The sequence below is a fragment of the Cnephaeus nilssonii genome, assembly GCF_951640355.1.
Source record: "Cnephaeus nilssonii genome assembly, chromosome: 21".
Lineage (NCBI taxonomy): Eukaryota > Metazoa > Chordata > Mammalia > Chiroptera > Vespertilionidae > Cnephaeus > Cnephaeus nilssonii.
Genome location: NC_137092.1, coordinates 30,966,569 through 30,983,636, shown reverse-complemented (window position 1 = coordinate 30,983,636; position 17,068 = coordinate 30,966,569). Strand labels below are relative to the sequence as shown.

The 17,068-nt window shown below is 48.2% G+C and overlaps 1 protein-coding gene across 1 annotated transcript; it reads left to right on the top strand.

Moving 5' to 3' along the window:
• The first annotated feature begins 311 nt into the window (after nucleotides 1-311).
• On the top strand, nucleotides 312-12,098 carry SERTAD4 (SERTA domain containing 4). Its single transcript, XM_079762101.1, has 4 exons — nucleotides 312-678; nucleotides 5,744-5,935; nucleotides 7,056-7,171; nucleotides 9,516-12,098. Exons 2-4 carry the CDS (start codon nucleotides 5,761-5,763, stop codon nucleotides 10,314-10,316), a joined length of 1,092 nt encoding a protein of 363 aa, XP_079618227.1. The 5' UTR covers nucleotides 312-678; nucleotides 5,744-5,760; the 3' UTR covers nucleotides 10,317-12,098.
• Nucleotides 12,099-17,068: the final 4,970 nt, after the last annotated feature.

Sequence of the window (17,068 nt, the reverse complement as noted above, 5' to 3'; positions counted from 1 at the left end):
TAAACCAAATTTAAAAAAAAAAAAAAGAGAGAGAGAGAAGCGATCTCAGAAGGTTGCCGAGTGAATACATTATCCGGCTGACACCGAGCCCCGAGGGCTAGGGCGGGAGCCGGGAGCGCGTGGGGTCTGGGTTGCGGGCTGGAGCTGGGCCCGCCTGTCCCCGGGCACCGGGAGGGGAGGGGAGGGGAGGGAGAGGGGAGGGCGGGCGGGCGGGAAGGAGGCAGGGGGCGGGCTGGGGTGGGGGTGAGGGGAAGGCGCCCCGTGTGCTGCCGGAGGAGCGGCGGCGGCGGCGGCGGCGGCGGCGGCGGGAGCAGAGGGCGGGCGGGAGAGCGGGCGCGCCTGTCATGTTCCCTCTCTCACCCTGGGGGCATCCTGCACAACCTCTCCTCGGAAATCCACGGGGAAATGGCAAACAGGATTGACGGGTTTCACACGCACCTCGCCAGACAGAGCCGCTCATTACCATAACCGTCTGCAGCGACGGCGGCGCGGCGCCCCAGTCGCGGCGGCGGGACCTGCCCGGACCCTCGCCCGCCGCTCACCAGCGGCCGCCGCCGATCGGGCCGCCGGGCGGGACCGGCGCGACTGTGCACCGGCAGCCGGGCTGGCGCCGAGCCCCGAGCGGACAGGCAGCCGCTGGAGCGCTGCTGCGGCCGCCGCCTCCCGGCTGACCCCGCGGTAAGAGCCGGGCTGGGCGTGGGCGGCGGGGGCGGCGGGGCCGGGGCCGAGGCCGGTCCCCCCCGGGCATCTGCTCGCCAGGACTGGCCCCCGCGCGGCCTCCTCGCGCCCTCCCGGCACCCGAGCTGCGCCGGGGTCCCCGGGTGGTTTCGCTCAGGCCCGAGCGGGACCGGGGGGCGGCGTGGGCGCGGAGGTGGCCCGGGCTTTCCCGGGGCTGGGGCGCCGCGGCGCCTTTTCCTGGGGCGGGAGCCGCCGCCCGCGCGCGCCGAGCCGAGCGCAGGGGCAGGTGGCTACGGCGGCTCTGGCGAGACCTCGGGGTCCCGGGTGGCCGCGGGTCCCCTTCTCCTGGAGGACGCGGGCCGGTGGGAGGGATGCCCCCGGGTCTGGACGCCGCGGCACCTGGCAGGTGGGGAGGGGAGGCGTGTGGGTGCCCGAGGCGCGCGCTTGCGAGAAAAAGGGATCGCCGCCGGAGCCGACACCTTCTGGCCCCCGCCACCTCCGCCCCCGCACTCCCCGCCCCGGCAGCCCAGCCGCGCTGCGGGCGGCGGCGGCTCCTCTGTCCTCAGCTCACCTCCCCGGCGGGCTCGGCTGCTGCCCGCCTGGTCCACGCCTCCGCCCCTCGCCTCCCTTCCCCCCTCCCGCCCCCAGCGGCCCGAGCAACTTTCCCGAGTGTCCGGCGGTGGCGGGCGGTCGAGGCGGGAGGGGGATGGGGAGACGGGGGGGGGGGGGCGCGCAGACCGGCGGACGCCGGCGGGAGATGCGGTCGGGTACCCGCAGCCCCGATTCTCCCGACGCGCAGGGCGCTCCCGCCGCCGCGGGCTCCGAGCGGGCTTGGCGGGGAGGGCGGGCGGGCGGGCGAGATGGGCTGCGGGCTGAGCGCGGACCCGGCCAGCATCGCCGGAGCCCGGCCAACTGCCCTGAGTCATTTCCTTGGAATCCCACCTTTGGTGTTTATTTCCCTTAGAAGGAAACTTGGTTTTAAAAAAAGAGAGAGAGAGAGAGAGAGAGAGAGAGAGAGAAAAGAAAGAAAGAATAATAATAGCTCTTATTCTTCAGGAGAGACTGTGGAAAGACAACTTGCCTTTGTTCCCAGACACTTGGGGTGTTGTTTACTTTCTCCCGCGGCCGGCGGGAGACCGGGCTCTCTGCTCGCTGCCCCCACGGAGGGGCTCGGAGGCTGGGGCACGACCCCGGGGGGGGTGTGTCTGTTTGGGAGCCGGGATTTGAGGGCTGCTGCCAGCCTGCAGGGGGTCGGTTCTCGGAGCTTCGGATCCCAGGCTGGGCCCTGGGGATGGGAAGACCTGGCGCAGGGACTTGGACACCCACCTTCCTCCTCTCCTCCTCCAGCCCAGGACCGGACCTAGAGCTGCAGCTGAGGAAGGTGCTGGCTCAGGGCAGACAGGTGTTCTCTGCCAGGCCTGGCAGGAGAGCGGTGTCTGTCTGTGTTCGAAGGGTTTGGAAGGATTGTATTGCGCCCATCCAGCCTCTTCCAACCACCGCCATCAAGAGCTGGGTTGAACGGTTGAGATCTTAGTAGGGACAATGTCGAGGCCTGGGGCTTGGTTTCACTGGGGATGGGCGTTGAAGACTTGGCAATGTCAGTGGTTTGAAAAGATCAAGCCCTTTACTTCCCTGCTTGCCAGGATTGGCATCAGACCTCTCACTGCTATAATGCTCTTAATAAAATGTTCTCTAATTTCTAAGGACAGATGGGGGGTGGGCAAAGAATCACCAGAGGCCTCAGTTAGATTCAAGGTGCCACTGAATCTGGGGCTCCCCTGTTCTATGTGCCAGTCACTCCTATTAGCATCATAATGGCTCCGAGGGGAAAAAAAAAAAGCCCAACCCATCTGGAAAAACCAAACTGAATAGAAGTGCCTGGTAACTTTACGGGGAGCATTTGCTGGAAACTCTTGAGCCCTCGGCCATCTGGGGATGCTTGAGGGGTCATGCCGCTACATCCACGTGGCTCACAAAACAGGCAGGTAGGAGCCTGAGGATAAAAGGTTAGAGCCTTTTGATTTTTTTAAAGCCCAATGTATGGACAAAACACACTTTTTAAAAATATATATTTTATTGACTTTTTACAGAGAGAAAGGGAGAGGGATAGAGAGTTAGAAACATCGACCAGCTGCCTCCTGCACACTCCCTACTGGGTATGTGCCCGCAACCAAGGTACATGCCCTTGACCGGAATCGAACCTGGGACCCTTGAGTCCGCAGGCCGACGCTCTATCCACTGAGCCAAACCGGTTAGGGTGACAAAACACACTTTTGTTTTATTTTGGTTTTTTTAATCCACTCATCTCTCAGGTTAAGCAGATTTTGCCATTAATATACTACATCTTGGTGGCTGTATTTCATATTGACAGCACATAAATTTGTGGACTTCAACTTCTGACTTCAGTAGTAGAATGATATGTAAATCGCATCGTACAGAGAATAATGACAGTGTGGGTCTGCACACATAACACAAATAAAGGATCACGAGAAACATCGGTGCTGAGCGCTGCACACTCCAGTCCTTCCTGAACCTTAAACTTGCCTTCTTCATTTGTTAACATCCTCGACTGTAAATTCTAAATAGACTAGAAAGACTCAATTGCTGTGGAACTCAGCCTCTCCAGGTTAGGATTTTGTGTGTCCAAGTTTTCAATTCAGAAAAGAAAAACTTACTGAAATTAGTATCATAAAGGAAAAAAAACAGCCAAAATAAAAACAATTTTGCCTTGTTTCAAGCTCACGTTTCAAGTTCCAATGCGTGATGATAAATATTTATGTACTGGAAACAATACTAACAAATAGAAACACTGAAATCCTTAACCAGAAAAGCTACAACAATAAGTCCTCAAAATGTAAACAAACTCTTACTGACATAACACAGCCCAGGGCCCACAGAATGTCCTATTAAACAAAGGCAATTGCTGCTCGGCCCTGCCAATACTTTCCTCTCTTATGGGGCATGGATTTGTCAACCTGCTTTGGTTTCCATGTAATAAAAGTTCTTCTCGGGCAAAAAGTTTGGATCTTATTCCTAGAATCCAGCTCAAAAGGGAGGGTAAATGTCAGGCTGGAAAATATTGTTGCAGTCACTAAGAGAGGGCTACTTGCCTCAGAAAAACCTCTAATTCATATGTTCATGGCAATAGCACTTCCTGATGCAATTGTCTTAAAATAGGTTAAGAGTTTCAGTTTGGATCATTTCATGAGAGTCTTCCAGGGAATAAATTACCCCGAGGTTTTGTAACTTGTTCGTATGCAGAGTTTGAGGGTGTGACAGATTAAATTTTTTTGGTTGATGACTCAAAGAACAAAATGAATGACGTGTCCCACCATTTCTTTTTAGAGAATTCATTGAACCTCTTTTCTTCTTCTTCTCTTGCAATAAGATATTTCTAGTAAGTCCTAGCAGCTGCCTCTTTGGAGGGCATTTGGAAAGAGAAGGGGTAAGTGGTTTAGAAGCCCAAATCAGCTGGGTCCTAATTCCAGCCACTGACCGCCCCCAGACACCTCCCCTGTCTATCAGAAGGCTTTGCTTCACTCTCTGGTGAGGTTGGGAGGGAATTTAGGATCTCCAAGAGAAGCCTGGGTGAAGAATGGAGTCACTGCTGCCAAGAGCTGCTGTGTTGGTCAGAAGGACATTGTCACTTTAATGAAGCTATTTTTCCCTGCCCCTGGTGTCTTTTACCTGGAAGTGGCCCCTTGTTATAACATGTAGGTAATAACAGCCTCCCACGAGACAATGGGAGGCGAGTCACCCTTTCCCCAAAACATTATAAGCTGTATAATTTGGAGAAGAAAGCAAGAACTAGATCCTTCATGCATAGTTGCAAGACAGTCAGTCTGCAGAAAGCAGGCCTGACATCACTCTTTGTGACAGTTCTTTAAACTGCGAAGTGAGGGTGAAGGCTTGGCTCTCCCAAAGGACCTGGCCCTTAGTGAGGCACCGAGGCTGCTCTTCTGTCACCGCCGATCTGTGGCCCCTGGGTCTTTTCACTTTAGGATCAGACCCTTTCCTCCCTTGGACTCACTCTTGACCCTACCTTGAGGCCTACTTAGAACCAAGTGAAGGCACTGAGCCCCCATGGAAATGACCCACCCCCACCCCCCAAACCTGAGTTATGGAGGGGCCCAGCTCACTTCACAGAGCAAAGGAGGCTCCCTGTCTCCCTGGAGGCCCTGGGGAAGGATACGAACTGGAGAGAAGGGCAGTGGTGTGTTGCCTCTTGGAAAGTTCCTGCCTGGTGTCTGGGCTTTGCAGTGTACAGAGTTGCCGGCTGCCTCTGGCCCCAAAGCCCTGGCTCCTGTTTAATATTCCGCCTGCTCCGTGGATGTTGTGCTTGGCTCCTGTGGGACTGCAACTCACGGCTTGAAACTGGAGCCAATTTTCTGTCTTCATCTCTCAGTGTTTTGACTGGAGGCAGATCCAGTTCAGGCCGATCAGGGCTGGTGGAAACAACTACCAAGTGTGTCCCTGTCTGCTTCGCTTTGGGAGAAGAAAGTGGAGGGAGCCCCAGAATGTTGTAGAGGAACTGGCCCCGCGGAAACGAGAGGAGGAGGGGGCGGCGGAACAGAGGAACCTGAGAGCGTCAGTAGGGATTGCTGGTGGAGGTTTCTGCCTCCCTTACCCCTTTCTTTTGATTGATTAGCGGATTTCATCAAAGGAGACTCTCGGGGGATTGGCTAGAAAATTGATTTCGCCTTATTAATAGGAAGGAAGCGCAGGGGTTTTGGCCTTGCCTCCTAGCGGTACATGTTCTGCGGCAAGGTCAGGAGGAAAATGTGTTTAGGAGGCAAAGCAGCTGTCTTGGAGAGGGCTGAGGGGAATCTGAGAACAATACGAAATGGGGTTTTAAAGATCCGCCCATGAAATGCAGATTGCCGAACACAGAGGCTGGGCGAACAGCAGCAAGAGAGTTTGCTGAGGTTCTCTTTGAGAAAAATAACCAACTGTTTCAGGGTGAAGGGAGGACCCAGAAGTAAAAGTTTCCCAGAGCAAAGGGATGAAGATGCCAAGGCCGTGGCCTGGCCTCCTCCTGATCAAGGCTGTTTTCTGTTTTTTTCAGATCTGAGGCTGTCAGAGATGACTCTGGTTCTGTCCATGAATAGATTCTGCGAGCCCATTGTCTCGGAAGGAGCTGCTGAAATTGCAGGGTACCAGACACTATGGGAGGCTGACAGCTACGGAGGCCCCAGCCCCCCGGGGCCAGCGCAGGCTCCTCTGCAGGGAGACCGGGGAGCCGGCCCCCCGCTGGCAGGTACTGCTCTTGACCTTCGCCCGCTGCCCTCTGAGGCCAGACTGGTGGGAGGAGGTGGTGTCTGCAGCGCCTCTGCCTCTCTGAGCTGAGCCCGGCTCCAGGGGCTTTTCCAGGCAAGCCCCAGTGGGTTTGACAATGAAATCCTGGTCCCAGGAGACAAAAAGGAATCTGCACTTGGGGCCAGCAGTGCTGTGTCTCTTCTTCTTATTAAGCACACAATTGGCTTTGGTGTTGTAGGGGGGAAAACCTCAAAGCTCAGAAAACAGAACTATGTTCTTTCTCATCCTTTATTCTAATATTTTAAGGTAAGCTCCTTTGGATTTGTGTGTAGTACTAGCAATTTTTAAAGAACCCTACAATATAAAACAAGTACTTGTGAAGTCTGGTTTGCTAAAAAGGATTAAAAGCTGTGGTCTTTAAAAAGTAGACCCTACTTGAATTCATGGTTGACATGTTACATTTTTGAGAGCCAAAAGGACTTTAGTTACCCAAAATTTAAATTTCATATTTTGAAAGAAGAAATATTGTAACTCCCATGTACAGATAATCATTTCTTTCCTTACCTAAAGCCAATAATACTTTAAAGTTGTTTAATTATTAGTGCTTGTAATTTAGTATATGTGTATATAGGGTATCCCCCAAAATGTATACACACACTCTGAATAATTATAAAGACGGTGTTTATTAAAATACATTTCATTTTCAAAATTGAACTATCAGCTGTTAAAGTGTATACATTTTTTGGGGGGGGCACCCTGTATTTGAACAGCGGTGTTATGGTATCATGGATTTAATTGAACAATCTGAGTAAATATTAATATTATTTCGGAGTTGTTACAGTCCTCCCCTTTTGAGTTTGCCTGTGCAAAGAATCTGAGTATTTAGTAAATGCTGAAATATGTCGTTTTCCTGTATCATTGTCTAGAAAGCCTTGCCTGGCCTGGGTCACAGGATTCTGTATGATAGCAATTATTAAGACAAGTGTTTGTTTTTAATCACCACATGTACAGAGAGATACGTAGCCAAGTTATCTTCTAGAAGGAAAGGAAAGAAAAGTATTTTGTTTGGAGAACCTCTGGCAAACCGCATGTCATTTGTCATATCTGATTTATTACCACAGGATCACATTACAGGGGAATTTCAAATCCTATAACAACATCCAAGATCACATACTTTAAGAGGAAGTATGTGGAAGAAGAGGATTTTCACCCACCACTCAGCAGCTGTAGCCATAAAGTATGTTTTTTTAATAGTCATTATTTTTATTAAGAGTTTAAGATACTGAGTAGCAGTTGCTTGATCCATTTCCAGAAATCAAATTGTTCCCCCCCAAGCAATGACAGGGAGCTACTTCTCATCACAGCCATATTAGTCGTTGTCACTTTTTTTGGGTCCTGCGTTATTTTTCACAAGGAGTTGAAAAAAAGAGCCAGCAGGCGCTCCACTGCCCAGAAATAACAGAATTATATAATCCAAGGAGCGTCTCTTTTACAAATGATTTCCTTTTTCTCGGGCTGTGTTGCGGGTTGTGGCTAGTCCTGGTGTTCACGTGTGCTGAAATGCCCTTCCCTGGCCTGCTCTCGCCCTCAGCCCTGGCTCCTGCGACAATGCCCCCTCTGCGTGTGCCCACGTGGGGTGCTTCCTCCTGGCTTTGCCCGACCCCTCAGGGGTGGACTCACCCTCCCTCCAATGTGTGCATGGAAGTAGAAACCTGCACTTCATTGCACATTTGTTACATATGTTCAGTCTGTTCAGATATATCATCCATGCCCAAGAAAACACCAAAGCTAACTTTTTGCACGTATTATAAGAAAATTACAGGATCGGGACAGTGTGTAGAAGCGTGGAACTGGCCATCTAAGCTTTTCAAACACCATCTTTTTTTCCTTACTGTTATCTTTCCTTTTTATATATATATATATTTATTGATTTTAGAGAGGAATGGAGAAGGATAGAGAGAGAAAAACATCAATGATGAGAGAGAATCATTGATTGGCTGCTTCCTGCACACACACACACACACACACACACACACACCCCCCACTGGGGATCGAGCCCACAACCCAGGCATGTGCCCTTAGCCAGAATCGAACCTGGGACCCTTCAGTCTGCAGGCTGACGCTCTATCCGCTGAGCCAAACCGGCTAGGGCTGTTATCTTTCTTCAAAAAAAAAAAAGCTGCTGCTTTAATCAGCCCAGACCCTAGTTGTCTGAAAGGCAGAGAGGATTTTTAGTTTTTCTCTCTGTCTCTTCTTTCTCCCCCTCTTCCCCTGTCACCACCCCTGTCCTTTAGAAGTCACTTTGACCCTGCTCATGAAGACATCAGCACACACTGGCAGGTGTTGGGCTTCTCCCTGCGTGTGTATCCCTGCCGTTGGTCAGCCTGGGCTGGTTCGGTTCCCCGCTCCTCGGGTTATGCTACCACTTGGCTTTTTTATGAGCCGGAATAGCTGGCCCCCAGGACACAAGCAGTGTATTCCCTCTTTAGCTTGTTTTGTGGTTGTAGCAGTTTTCCAGTTGCTGCTGGATCTGTACCAACCATCACACAGTGATGGTATCCCCCAGCTCAGGAGTGAGTCCTCTCATTCCCTCTCTGCATCCCTGCTCCTGCCAGGCCCAAAAGGACGCCTACTTTGGCCTTTCAGATCCTTTCAGGTTCTGGGGTTCATTCCTTAATCATCGTCCCCCTTTCGAGCAAAGATCATTGCAAGTATGAAACCCAGAGGATTGAAAGAGGGACAACACGGAGACCGGGTCTCATGCCCCTGGATGGCTAGGCCAGGCTTTGAAGTGGACGCATTATGACTTGCATGTCGGCATCTTTTAAAAAGTATCTGTTGACATGCAATATGTGAGTCTGTGTGTCTATATGCATGTGTGTTGCACAAGTATCATAAGAGTACAGCTTGAAGAATTTCACACAGTGATCATATCTATGTCATTAGTATCCAGATCAAGAAGCAACATCAGCCCTAGCTGGTTTGGCTCAGTGGATAGAGCGTCAGCCTATGGACTGAAGGGTCCCAGGTTCGATTCCAGCCAAGGGCACATGCCCGGGGTTGCCAGCTTGTTCCCCAGTAGGGGGCATGCAGAAGGCAGCCAATCCATGATTCTCTTTCATCATTGATGTTTCTAGCTCTCTCTCCCCTCTCCTTTCCTCTCTGAAATCAGGAACCCTGATTTTTTTTTTTTAAAAAAAAAGAAGCAACATCACCAGAACCCAGAACCCTTCCATGGCCCCCTTCTAGTCACTGCCTCTCTGCCCTCCAGAGAAACAACCCTCATGACTTCTTACAGCACAGTTAAGTGTCTTTTCCGTCCTCCTCGTTGTGCCATGAAAGAGGCAACAACCTGGCTGTCCCTGCTGAGGTCTGACTTGTGGCTGGATTCCCTGGGACTTGGCCACACCAGTGAGTCAGCAAGGGGACATGAGCAGCACCGGGGACAACCTCTCTAAAGGAACCTGGGGAAACAGGGCCACACGTTCCCAGGTGCAGACACGGCCCAGAGAGAATGATGCTGCGATGATATATACACCGAGTCCCTTTCCTAAGCTTTCTCTTCCCGTTGTGATTTTCAGACCATCTCCGTTTTTGAGGAGCGAGCCCACATCCTTTACATGTCCTTAGAGAAGCTCAAGTTTATCGACGATCCTGAAGTGTACCTCCGAAGATCTGTCCTGATAAACAATTTGATGAAAAGGATCCATGGAGAGATTATCATGCAGAATAACTGGTGCTTTCCTGCCTGCTCCTTCAATGGCGCCCCTGCCCAGGAGTGGTTCGTGGCTCAGGACTGTCCTTACCGGAAACGACCGCGGATGGCCAAAGAGGAGTGTGAAAAGATTCATGCCTGCTGCTTTTACCAAGATTGTGGTGGTCACTACCTAAATTTACCCCTTTCTGTCAATGCTAATGTTGGAAGTGCCTCCACCACTGTCTCCTCCTCTTCCCCCTCCTCCCCCTCCTCCCCCTCCTCCTCCTCCTCCTCCTCTTCTTCCTCCTCTTCCTCCTCTTCCCCTCTGCCTTTACCAAGTTGTTCCCACCAGGTGGATTTTGATGTAGGCAGTGCACCGATTTACAAGGGCGATGGCCATATACCTGCCAGCGAAATCTTTGTTACTAACGTCAGGTCGCTTGGTGTTCAGGAAAAGGCCAAACTAAATGATGAGAAATCAAATGATGACACTGACAGGGCTGGTGGCCCCCTCAGCCATGAACCTGTGGGAAATGACCTCGCTTTTGAGTGCAAAGGCCAATTTTATGATTATTTTGAGACTGGCTATAACGAGAAAAACAGCGTCAGTGAGTCCTGGAAAAAGTCCTTGAGGAGAAAGGAACCTTCACCAGGCAACAAACTGTGCTGCGGCAAAAGGAAGTAAAACACGAGCCATCCTCCCACCGCAACTCTGACGCATGCTCCGCATGATCAATTAGCGCTCCTACATTTTAATTCTGAATGGATTTTTCTAGTTTTTGTACAACTGATACGATTATGCCATGAACATGCCGTGTCGTTTTAATGCCTGGAGAGCAGATTGCATAAAACATCTGTATAGTAGGCATCAGTGAGCTACTTAGAAGTGTGGTAATTTTTCCAAGAAAACAGTTGACTTCATGCTTAAAAGTCTATCTTAGTTTTCTTACAGAGAAGACCAGTAGATTAGACCGGGGTTGGGGACAATGCGACAATGCGCCCTTGTGACATGTCCATTATCCCCAAGGAGCCTGTCGCTAGCTAAGAAACTTCGTTTGCCAATGAATGAGGTAGGTATTTGGTAAACAAATCAATATAACCAGCAAAGGAGGTCTGCTTCGTCTATAGGATACCGTATTCTTTTTCTGAACGGAAGACTGAAGACAGGGTGCTAGGTGAAATGGCTTCATGGTGCTGTTAAGTATTTGTACTTAACGGTCTTGTGTGACAGATGAAAAGAGGACATAACGTAAATGAAACACACCTGTCTAGGGGCGGCAATCAGCACTATATGTGTGGAGGGTGCTCCCTGCAAGTTCCCGCTTGCCTGCGATGGGTGACGAGGCTTTTAGAGAAGTGGTATACAGGGCGATTTTCGGTGCCTTACTTTATCTTAATTTTTGCCAATGTGAAAATTAAGGATGAATCAGAGTTACAGCAGGGATTTAACAAACAGGAAAAAACACACACACACAGGGTGGATCGATATTGTTTGGAAACCGTTACCTTCGAGCTGTTGCGTTCAAACTTTTGATCCGACATCTCTATTGTTCCTTTATTTTTGATGCCCCGTTGTTTCTGAATTTGGCATTTTTTGAAAGGGATGGAGGAGACAATAGAGAGAGCTGTTGGGAACCAGCGCTAGCTGCTTGGGCTTTTCTATGGCAACCGTCTGTTGCTGGGTTTGGGTGTTTTGGGTTTGGGGGTCATTTGGTTTGGTTTGGTTTTCTTGTCCAATGAAATTCATGAACCAGTGGCATGCATTATATTTTAATCTGTTCTGCATCGTTTCACTCGTTTAGATTATAAACGCATGTGGTTTTTTTATATATAACTTTTGCTGTTGATTAAGAAGCACAATGTTAATAAATGATGTGGTGATCAATAAGGTTTTATCTTAAAGAATGTAAAGATTTTAGGTTTGGGAAAGTTATTTTGGAGAAATGGGACTCAGCCAGCAATAGCGACAGACTACATATTTGGTCAACACTTTTCTCAGTCATTTCTTTAACCTGTACATTTGTGAGAGGGTTCAGAGCGCCCCTCTAACCCTCCTGCCCTCTGCTCCAGCCAATTCCTCCTGCTTAACTGTGTTCCAATGTCAAGGTCACTGTTTGATGGGGCCTCCTTAAACAGGACTGCGCGAACCAAATGCCAAATGGAGGAATTAAGTACGTCCTCCCATTTTCTCCAAGATAAAGCTTTTTTTTATTATTGCTATTAATATTAAATATAGGTCTCATTCATACAGTGTATGAGTAGGATCATCATTTGGACAATGTCCACAAGGACCAATTTTTCAAACATGTTCTTGTGTTATGGCTAAATAGTCTAGTAAAGTTTGTCCTTTATTTTAAATATTTGATAAACATTTGATGTTGAAACCTTAGATGATAGACGCTTGTATATGAATGTGTTGTTGTAATAAAGTGAGGTTTTCTTGATATATATTTATTAAAACGATCAAAATTCATTAAGATTTTCTTATTTTAATGATTATCGGCCATGTTTCTCTTTTCCATTGCTCTTTCTTCTTAAAAAAAAAAAAACACGACAACTCAAAACGTCTAGAAACTGTAGTGGGCAGTGGCCACATGGGAGTTTTTACTTGAAGTCAGTATGTCAGGTGTTTTCGAATGGTCCTGGTTTATACGTTTAGATTTCTGTGGATTAAGAGCACAATGTAATTGATCATCAGCAAGGTTTTATCTTAAAGAACCCAGAGATTTTAGCTTTGGCAGAGTTTCTGGGGGGAAAAAAGCGTAAGATGAATCTATAAATACTGACTCCTAGTTCATTCCTTTAGGAAATGTCAAATTGTCAAGAAGATGACCTATGCGTAAGTGGTTAACCCGGCTACAGATGATTGCTGGTGGTATTCCATACAATTCCGTATTCATGTTATTCTAAGAGGCTACTATTTTATCTGAAGAAAGGGGGATGCTAGTTGGCAGCTAATTAATTTGTCAAAGGTGCCATCCTGGTTACGAGGGTAATACATGATGGAGATTTAAATATGAAAGGAAGGACTTATCCTTTTGCTTTTAAAAAGCCCAGCACTTCCAGATGTTGCTCCTGATGGCAGATCTGGAGATGGCGGAGCTGGTGGGTTTCCACAGCACTCACCTGACTGCGGGCCGGCACCTGCTCCGCAGAGCCCCCTAGAGCTCCCCTGCAGGAGCAGCGATGCCTGTGGATCCAGCAGCAGCACATTTGTCATTGTTAGTCATCAAGCTTTAGTTTCACGACATTCCCAACATAGTAAAAGGAACACCTCTCTCATCACCAAGAAAATAATCCCGAACCAGCCACCTACATAACAAAAAGGTTCCTGTTGGGATGAGAGCAGCAGGGCCTCCTACGTGCCCGCGTTGCCATCTCTGCTCAGGAGACACGAAGCTGGGCTTTTCCAGAATGGCCACGGCACCCCTTAGCAGCAAGTTAAATCTATGAACTGGGTCCTAGATTGCATCCTCTGAGCCTGGGAAATCGAAGACACCCTCCTTCACCTCACACTGCTCTCTCCCCCACGGAAATAGCACCTTTTCTCCTTGCTGCGCTCAGCTGTAAGGGAAACCTGATGTGGCAGAATCCAGACTTTTAAGAAGTTAAATGAGGGGAAATCTTCACTTAAGAAAATGGCCCAGCTCCCCAAGAGTGCCTTTAATTGCTACCCCTAGGCAGCGAGGTGCATGTCATTAACCAAATCACGAACCTTTGTCTCTGGTCCTTCCTCTCTAAAAGTGGGTGATGTAGAAGATGGTGTGTAAAGGCACTTGAAAAGGGCAAAGGTAATCACCATCAGATGCTTCCACTCTAAACTCCTATTATTCTACACTTCACCTTGAAAGGGGTCCTGGGAACAAGATTGCAGGGATGAACAGTGAACTCCAATGTAAACTTTGGGGGATGATGTATCAATGCAGGTCCATAGATTGTAACAAAGGCACCCCTCTGTGGGGGTGGGGGTATTGAGATGAGGGTGGCTGTGCATGGGGCGGGGGTGGGGAAGAGATGTGGGAAATCCCTGTATTTTGGGCTCAGTTTGCTGTGAACCTAAAAGTGCTCATAAAAATAAAGTCTATTGAAATTTAAAAAAGATTGCAGCGTTGGGGATCTGGGAGGAAGGGATAAAAACTCAAAACCAGGCGTCCTCAAACTACAGCCCAAGGGCCACATGTGGGTGTTTTTGCCATTTTGTTTTTTTACTTCAAAATAAGATATGTGCAGTGTGCATAGGAATTTGTTCATAGTTTTTTTTTTAAACTACAGTCTGGCCCTCCAACGGTCTGAGGGACAGTGAACTGGCCCCCTGTTTAAAAAGTTTGAGGACCCCTGCTCAAAACCATTGGAACTGACTATTTGACAATGAATCAATCATTAGGGCAAAGCATCTTTTGCATAATCTTTTAAGACAATAGACATTTAGACCGTTTTGCATGCTACTTTGCTAAGTAAATGCTGAAGCAAGTGAATGAAGATACTTTTAGAACTCGGTCAAAGCGTGACTACCCACCCCTCCAATCATGACCTTGTGTAACAGCTCCACTTGACAACTTCAAGAAAAGACATGGGCATAGCCGAAGAGATGTCACCCTCACCGTCAATGTCAGACAAGGACATAGATAGGCGTTCCTATCCCTCAAATTGTGAGCAGAAAACGCTCTTGAAAAGAAGTTGATCAAATCCATTTTTATGACAGTCCCTTAAGTGTGAAGTCATTTCATTTGTAGTTAAGGTGATCACATCTCTGCCAGTTTCAAAAACCAGGATTCTGCATGGCATTAGCAATGATGGTTTAAGCTAGAGGCAGAATTGTCCCATGAAGGGAAGAATGAAATCACTGTTTAGATAACAACAGAGACAATGTACGGTTTCTAGTAATTTATTTTAAGATTGCTGTGTTTTGCGCAGCCGACGTGGCTCAGTGGTTGAGCGTCGAACTATGAACCAGGAGGTCACGTTCGTTCCCCAGTCAGGGCACATGCCTGGGGTTGCCGGCTCGATCCCCAGTGTGTGGTATGCAGGAGGCAGCCAATCAATGATTCTCTCTCATCATTGATGTTTCTCTCTCTCCCTTTCCTTTCCTCTCTGAAATCAATAAAAAGACATTTTAAAAAATAGGTTGCTGTGTTTTGATTCTGTGGGTTAAAATAAATGCATTCAGAGTCTTTTAAATTACTATATCGTTTTATTTTTTTATTGTTTAAAGTATTACAAAGAGTAGTACATATGTCTCCTTTCTCTCCCCCCCCTCCAATTGACCTTCCCCCAGCCTCCCCTACCCCCCAGCACATGCCCTCACCCCCTTCCCAGTGACTTTTGTCCATTGGTTATGCTTACATGCATTGCATACAAGTCCTTCGGTTGATCTCTTACCTCCCCTCACCCCTCAACCCTCCCTAGCCTTTGCGCTGTAGTTTGACAGTCTGTTCGATGCTTCTCTGCCTCTGTATCTATTTTTGTTCATCAGTTTATAATGTTTTTTATTATCCATAAATGAGTGAGATCATGTGGTATTTTCTTTCACTGACTGGCTTATTTCACTTAGCATAATGCTCTCCAGGTCCATCCATGCTGTTGCAAACGATAAGAATTCCTTCTATTTTATAGCAGCGTAGTATTCCATTGTGTAGCTGTACCACAGTTTTCTAATCCACTCATCTGCTGATGGGCACTTAGGCTGTTTCCAAATCTTAGCTATTGTAAATTGTGCTGCTGTGAACATAGGGGTGCATATATCCTTTCTGATTGGTGTTTCTGTTTTCTTGGGATACATCGTTTTCTTAGCGTTGCAGTGGATAAGCGAGGTATATTCTCTTCACATGGCTAAAACTTCTCCATCGTATGTGACACAGCTACATGACCTGCGGCCAGTGACTGGCTTAGAGCTTGTTTCCAGGTCTGTGTACAAGCCATATTTTAGCTGGGAGAACTCACTTAGGAAAAGCACTTGCAAAAAAAAATGTAAGTTATGAACACTTGAGTCTCGCATCCTGCCATAAAGTGCATCAGCAAGTGAGTTTAATAAAACATGCTGTTTAAAATAGTCTGTAATTTCCTGTTTCTGCATTTCCCTTCAGTAACTGTGACAGGCTGAAGAACCGATGACTCAATGAAGGGAATTTGCACTAGCTAGTCTGCTGCTGTTTGCAAACCACCACCAGGAGTTCCATCTTCCTTGGTAAACTGTTCTCTGGTGGGCTTCCTATGGTTGTTGTTTTTTCCCCCCTCGGTGTAGGTGCAATTTTTTAATTTTTAAAATGCAAGCTACTTATTCATAGGCTGGAAACACCTGCCTTTGACCACAATGAAACGGATAGAATGTATGGAGATGAACGAGTCATTTCTCATGAAATTTCCCATGTTTCTGAGCTGCACTTCTATTACTATTCCCTTGATTTAAAGTTACAAAATCTTATAAAATGCCCTCTCTTGAAGGGAGGGGAGAACACACATAGAGAAGAACTTGCAGATACATAAGTTGTGGTCTTGCTTCCTGCTAAAATCCCAAGACAGTGGGCAAATAGCAGAGCTTTGGGGAGGAGGGACAGGGCCTTCAGCAAGTACTGCCTCCATCCGGCTAATTCCACGGCAGCGGCTGAGTCCAGGCATCAGCCTGTGATCCTCTGCTGCCCCTTCTGATAGGTGGGCTCACACCTGAACCCAGCCTGGAAACTTCTAGACATGGAGCTCTTTCTGCAGATGCCTTCTGAGCCATTGTAATGAGCGGAGCTCAGATGTGACATAACTCTTGTGTCCTGGCCATCAAGAAGTGAGCAGAGATCTCTGAAATGCACCTGGCACAGCACTCAGGCATCTATACCATCCTCAAAACTCATGAAACCCCTCAGTGCACAGTAAGGAAAAGACAGAGAATGGCAGGCTAAAAGGCAAGGGATTTCAGCAAAAGGTTGGGCATTGATTTGTGATGGAGCAGCGTGGCAGAGTGGAAGTCTGAGAAATACATTGCAGAGCGAATTCTCTTTCCTTAAGGAAATGTCTTAAAGTTAAGAAGGAAAGAAGACAATTTTTTTTTTTTTTTGTCAGACCTCTTTAAGAACACAAGAACAACCATTTCAGGGACTAACGGGCTTCCTTTATGTTTGTGCAGAAAGAGAGAAATGCCTTGTCTGCCCTTTCTAGGAGCTGGGAAGGTTTCTCACTGTTGTTCTCCAAGTCCTTGGATGCTGTGCTTTGCAATGAACCCACCAAAACATCTTTGTGATTATGTATAGGCATTAGGCACTTCTCTCTTAAGCTCAGGCACAGCGATTGTGGGTTACTTGTGAATACATCGGAGGGTTCAGAGTAGGGGTTTGGAGTCACACTGGCTAGACACAAGTCCCAGCTCTGCCACTGTAGCTGTACAACCTTGGCCTTGACCAGCAAGCCACGTTACCTCCTACGGCCGTGATTTCCTTGGCTGTAAGATGG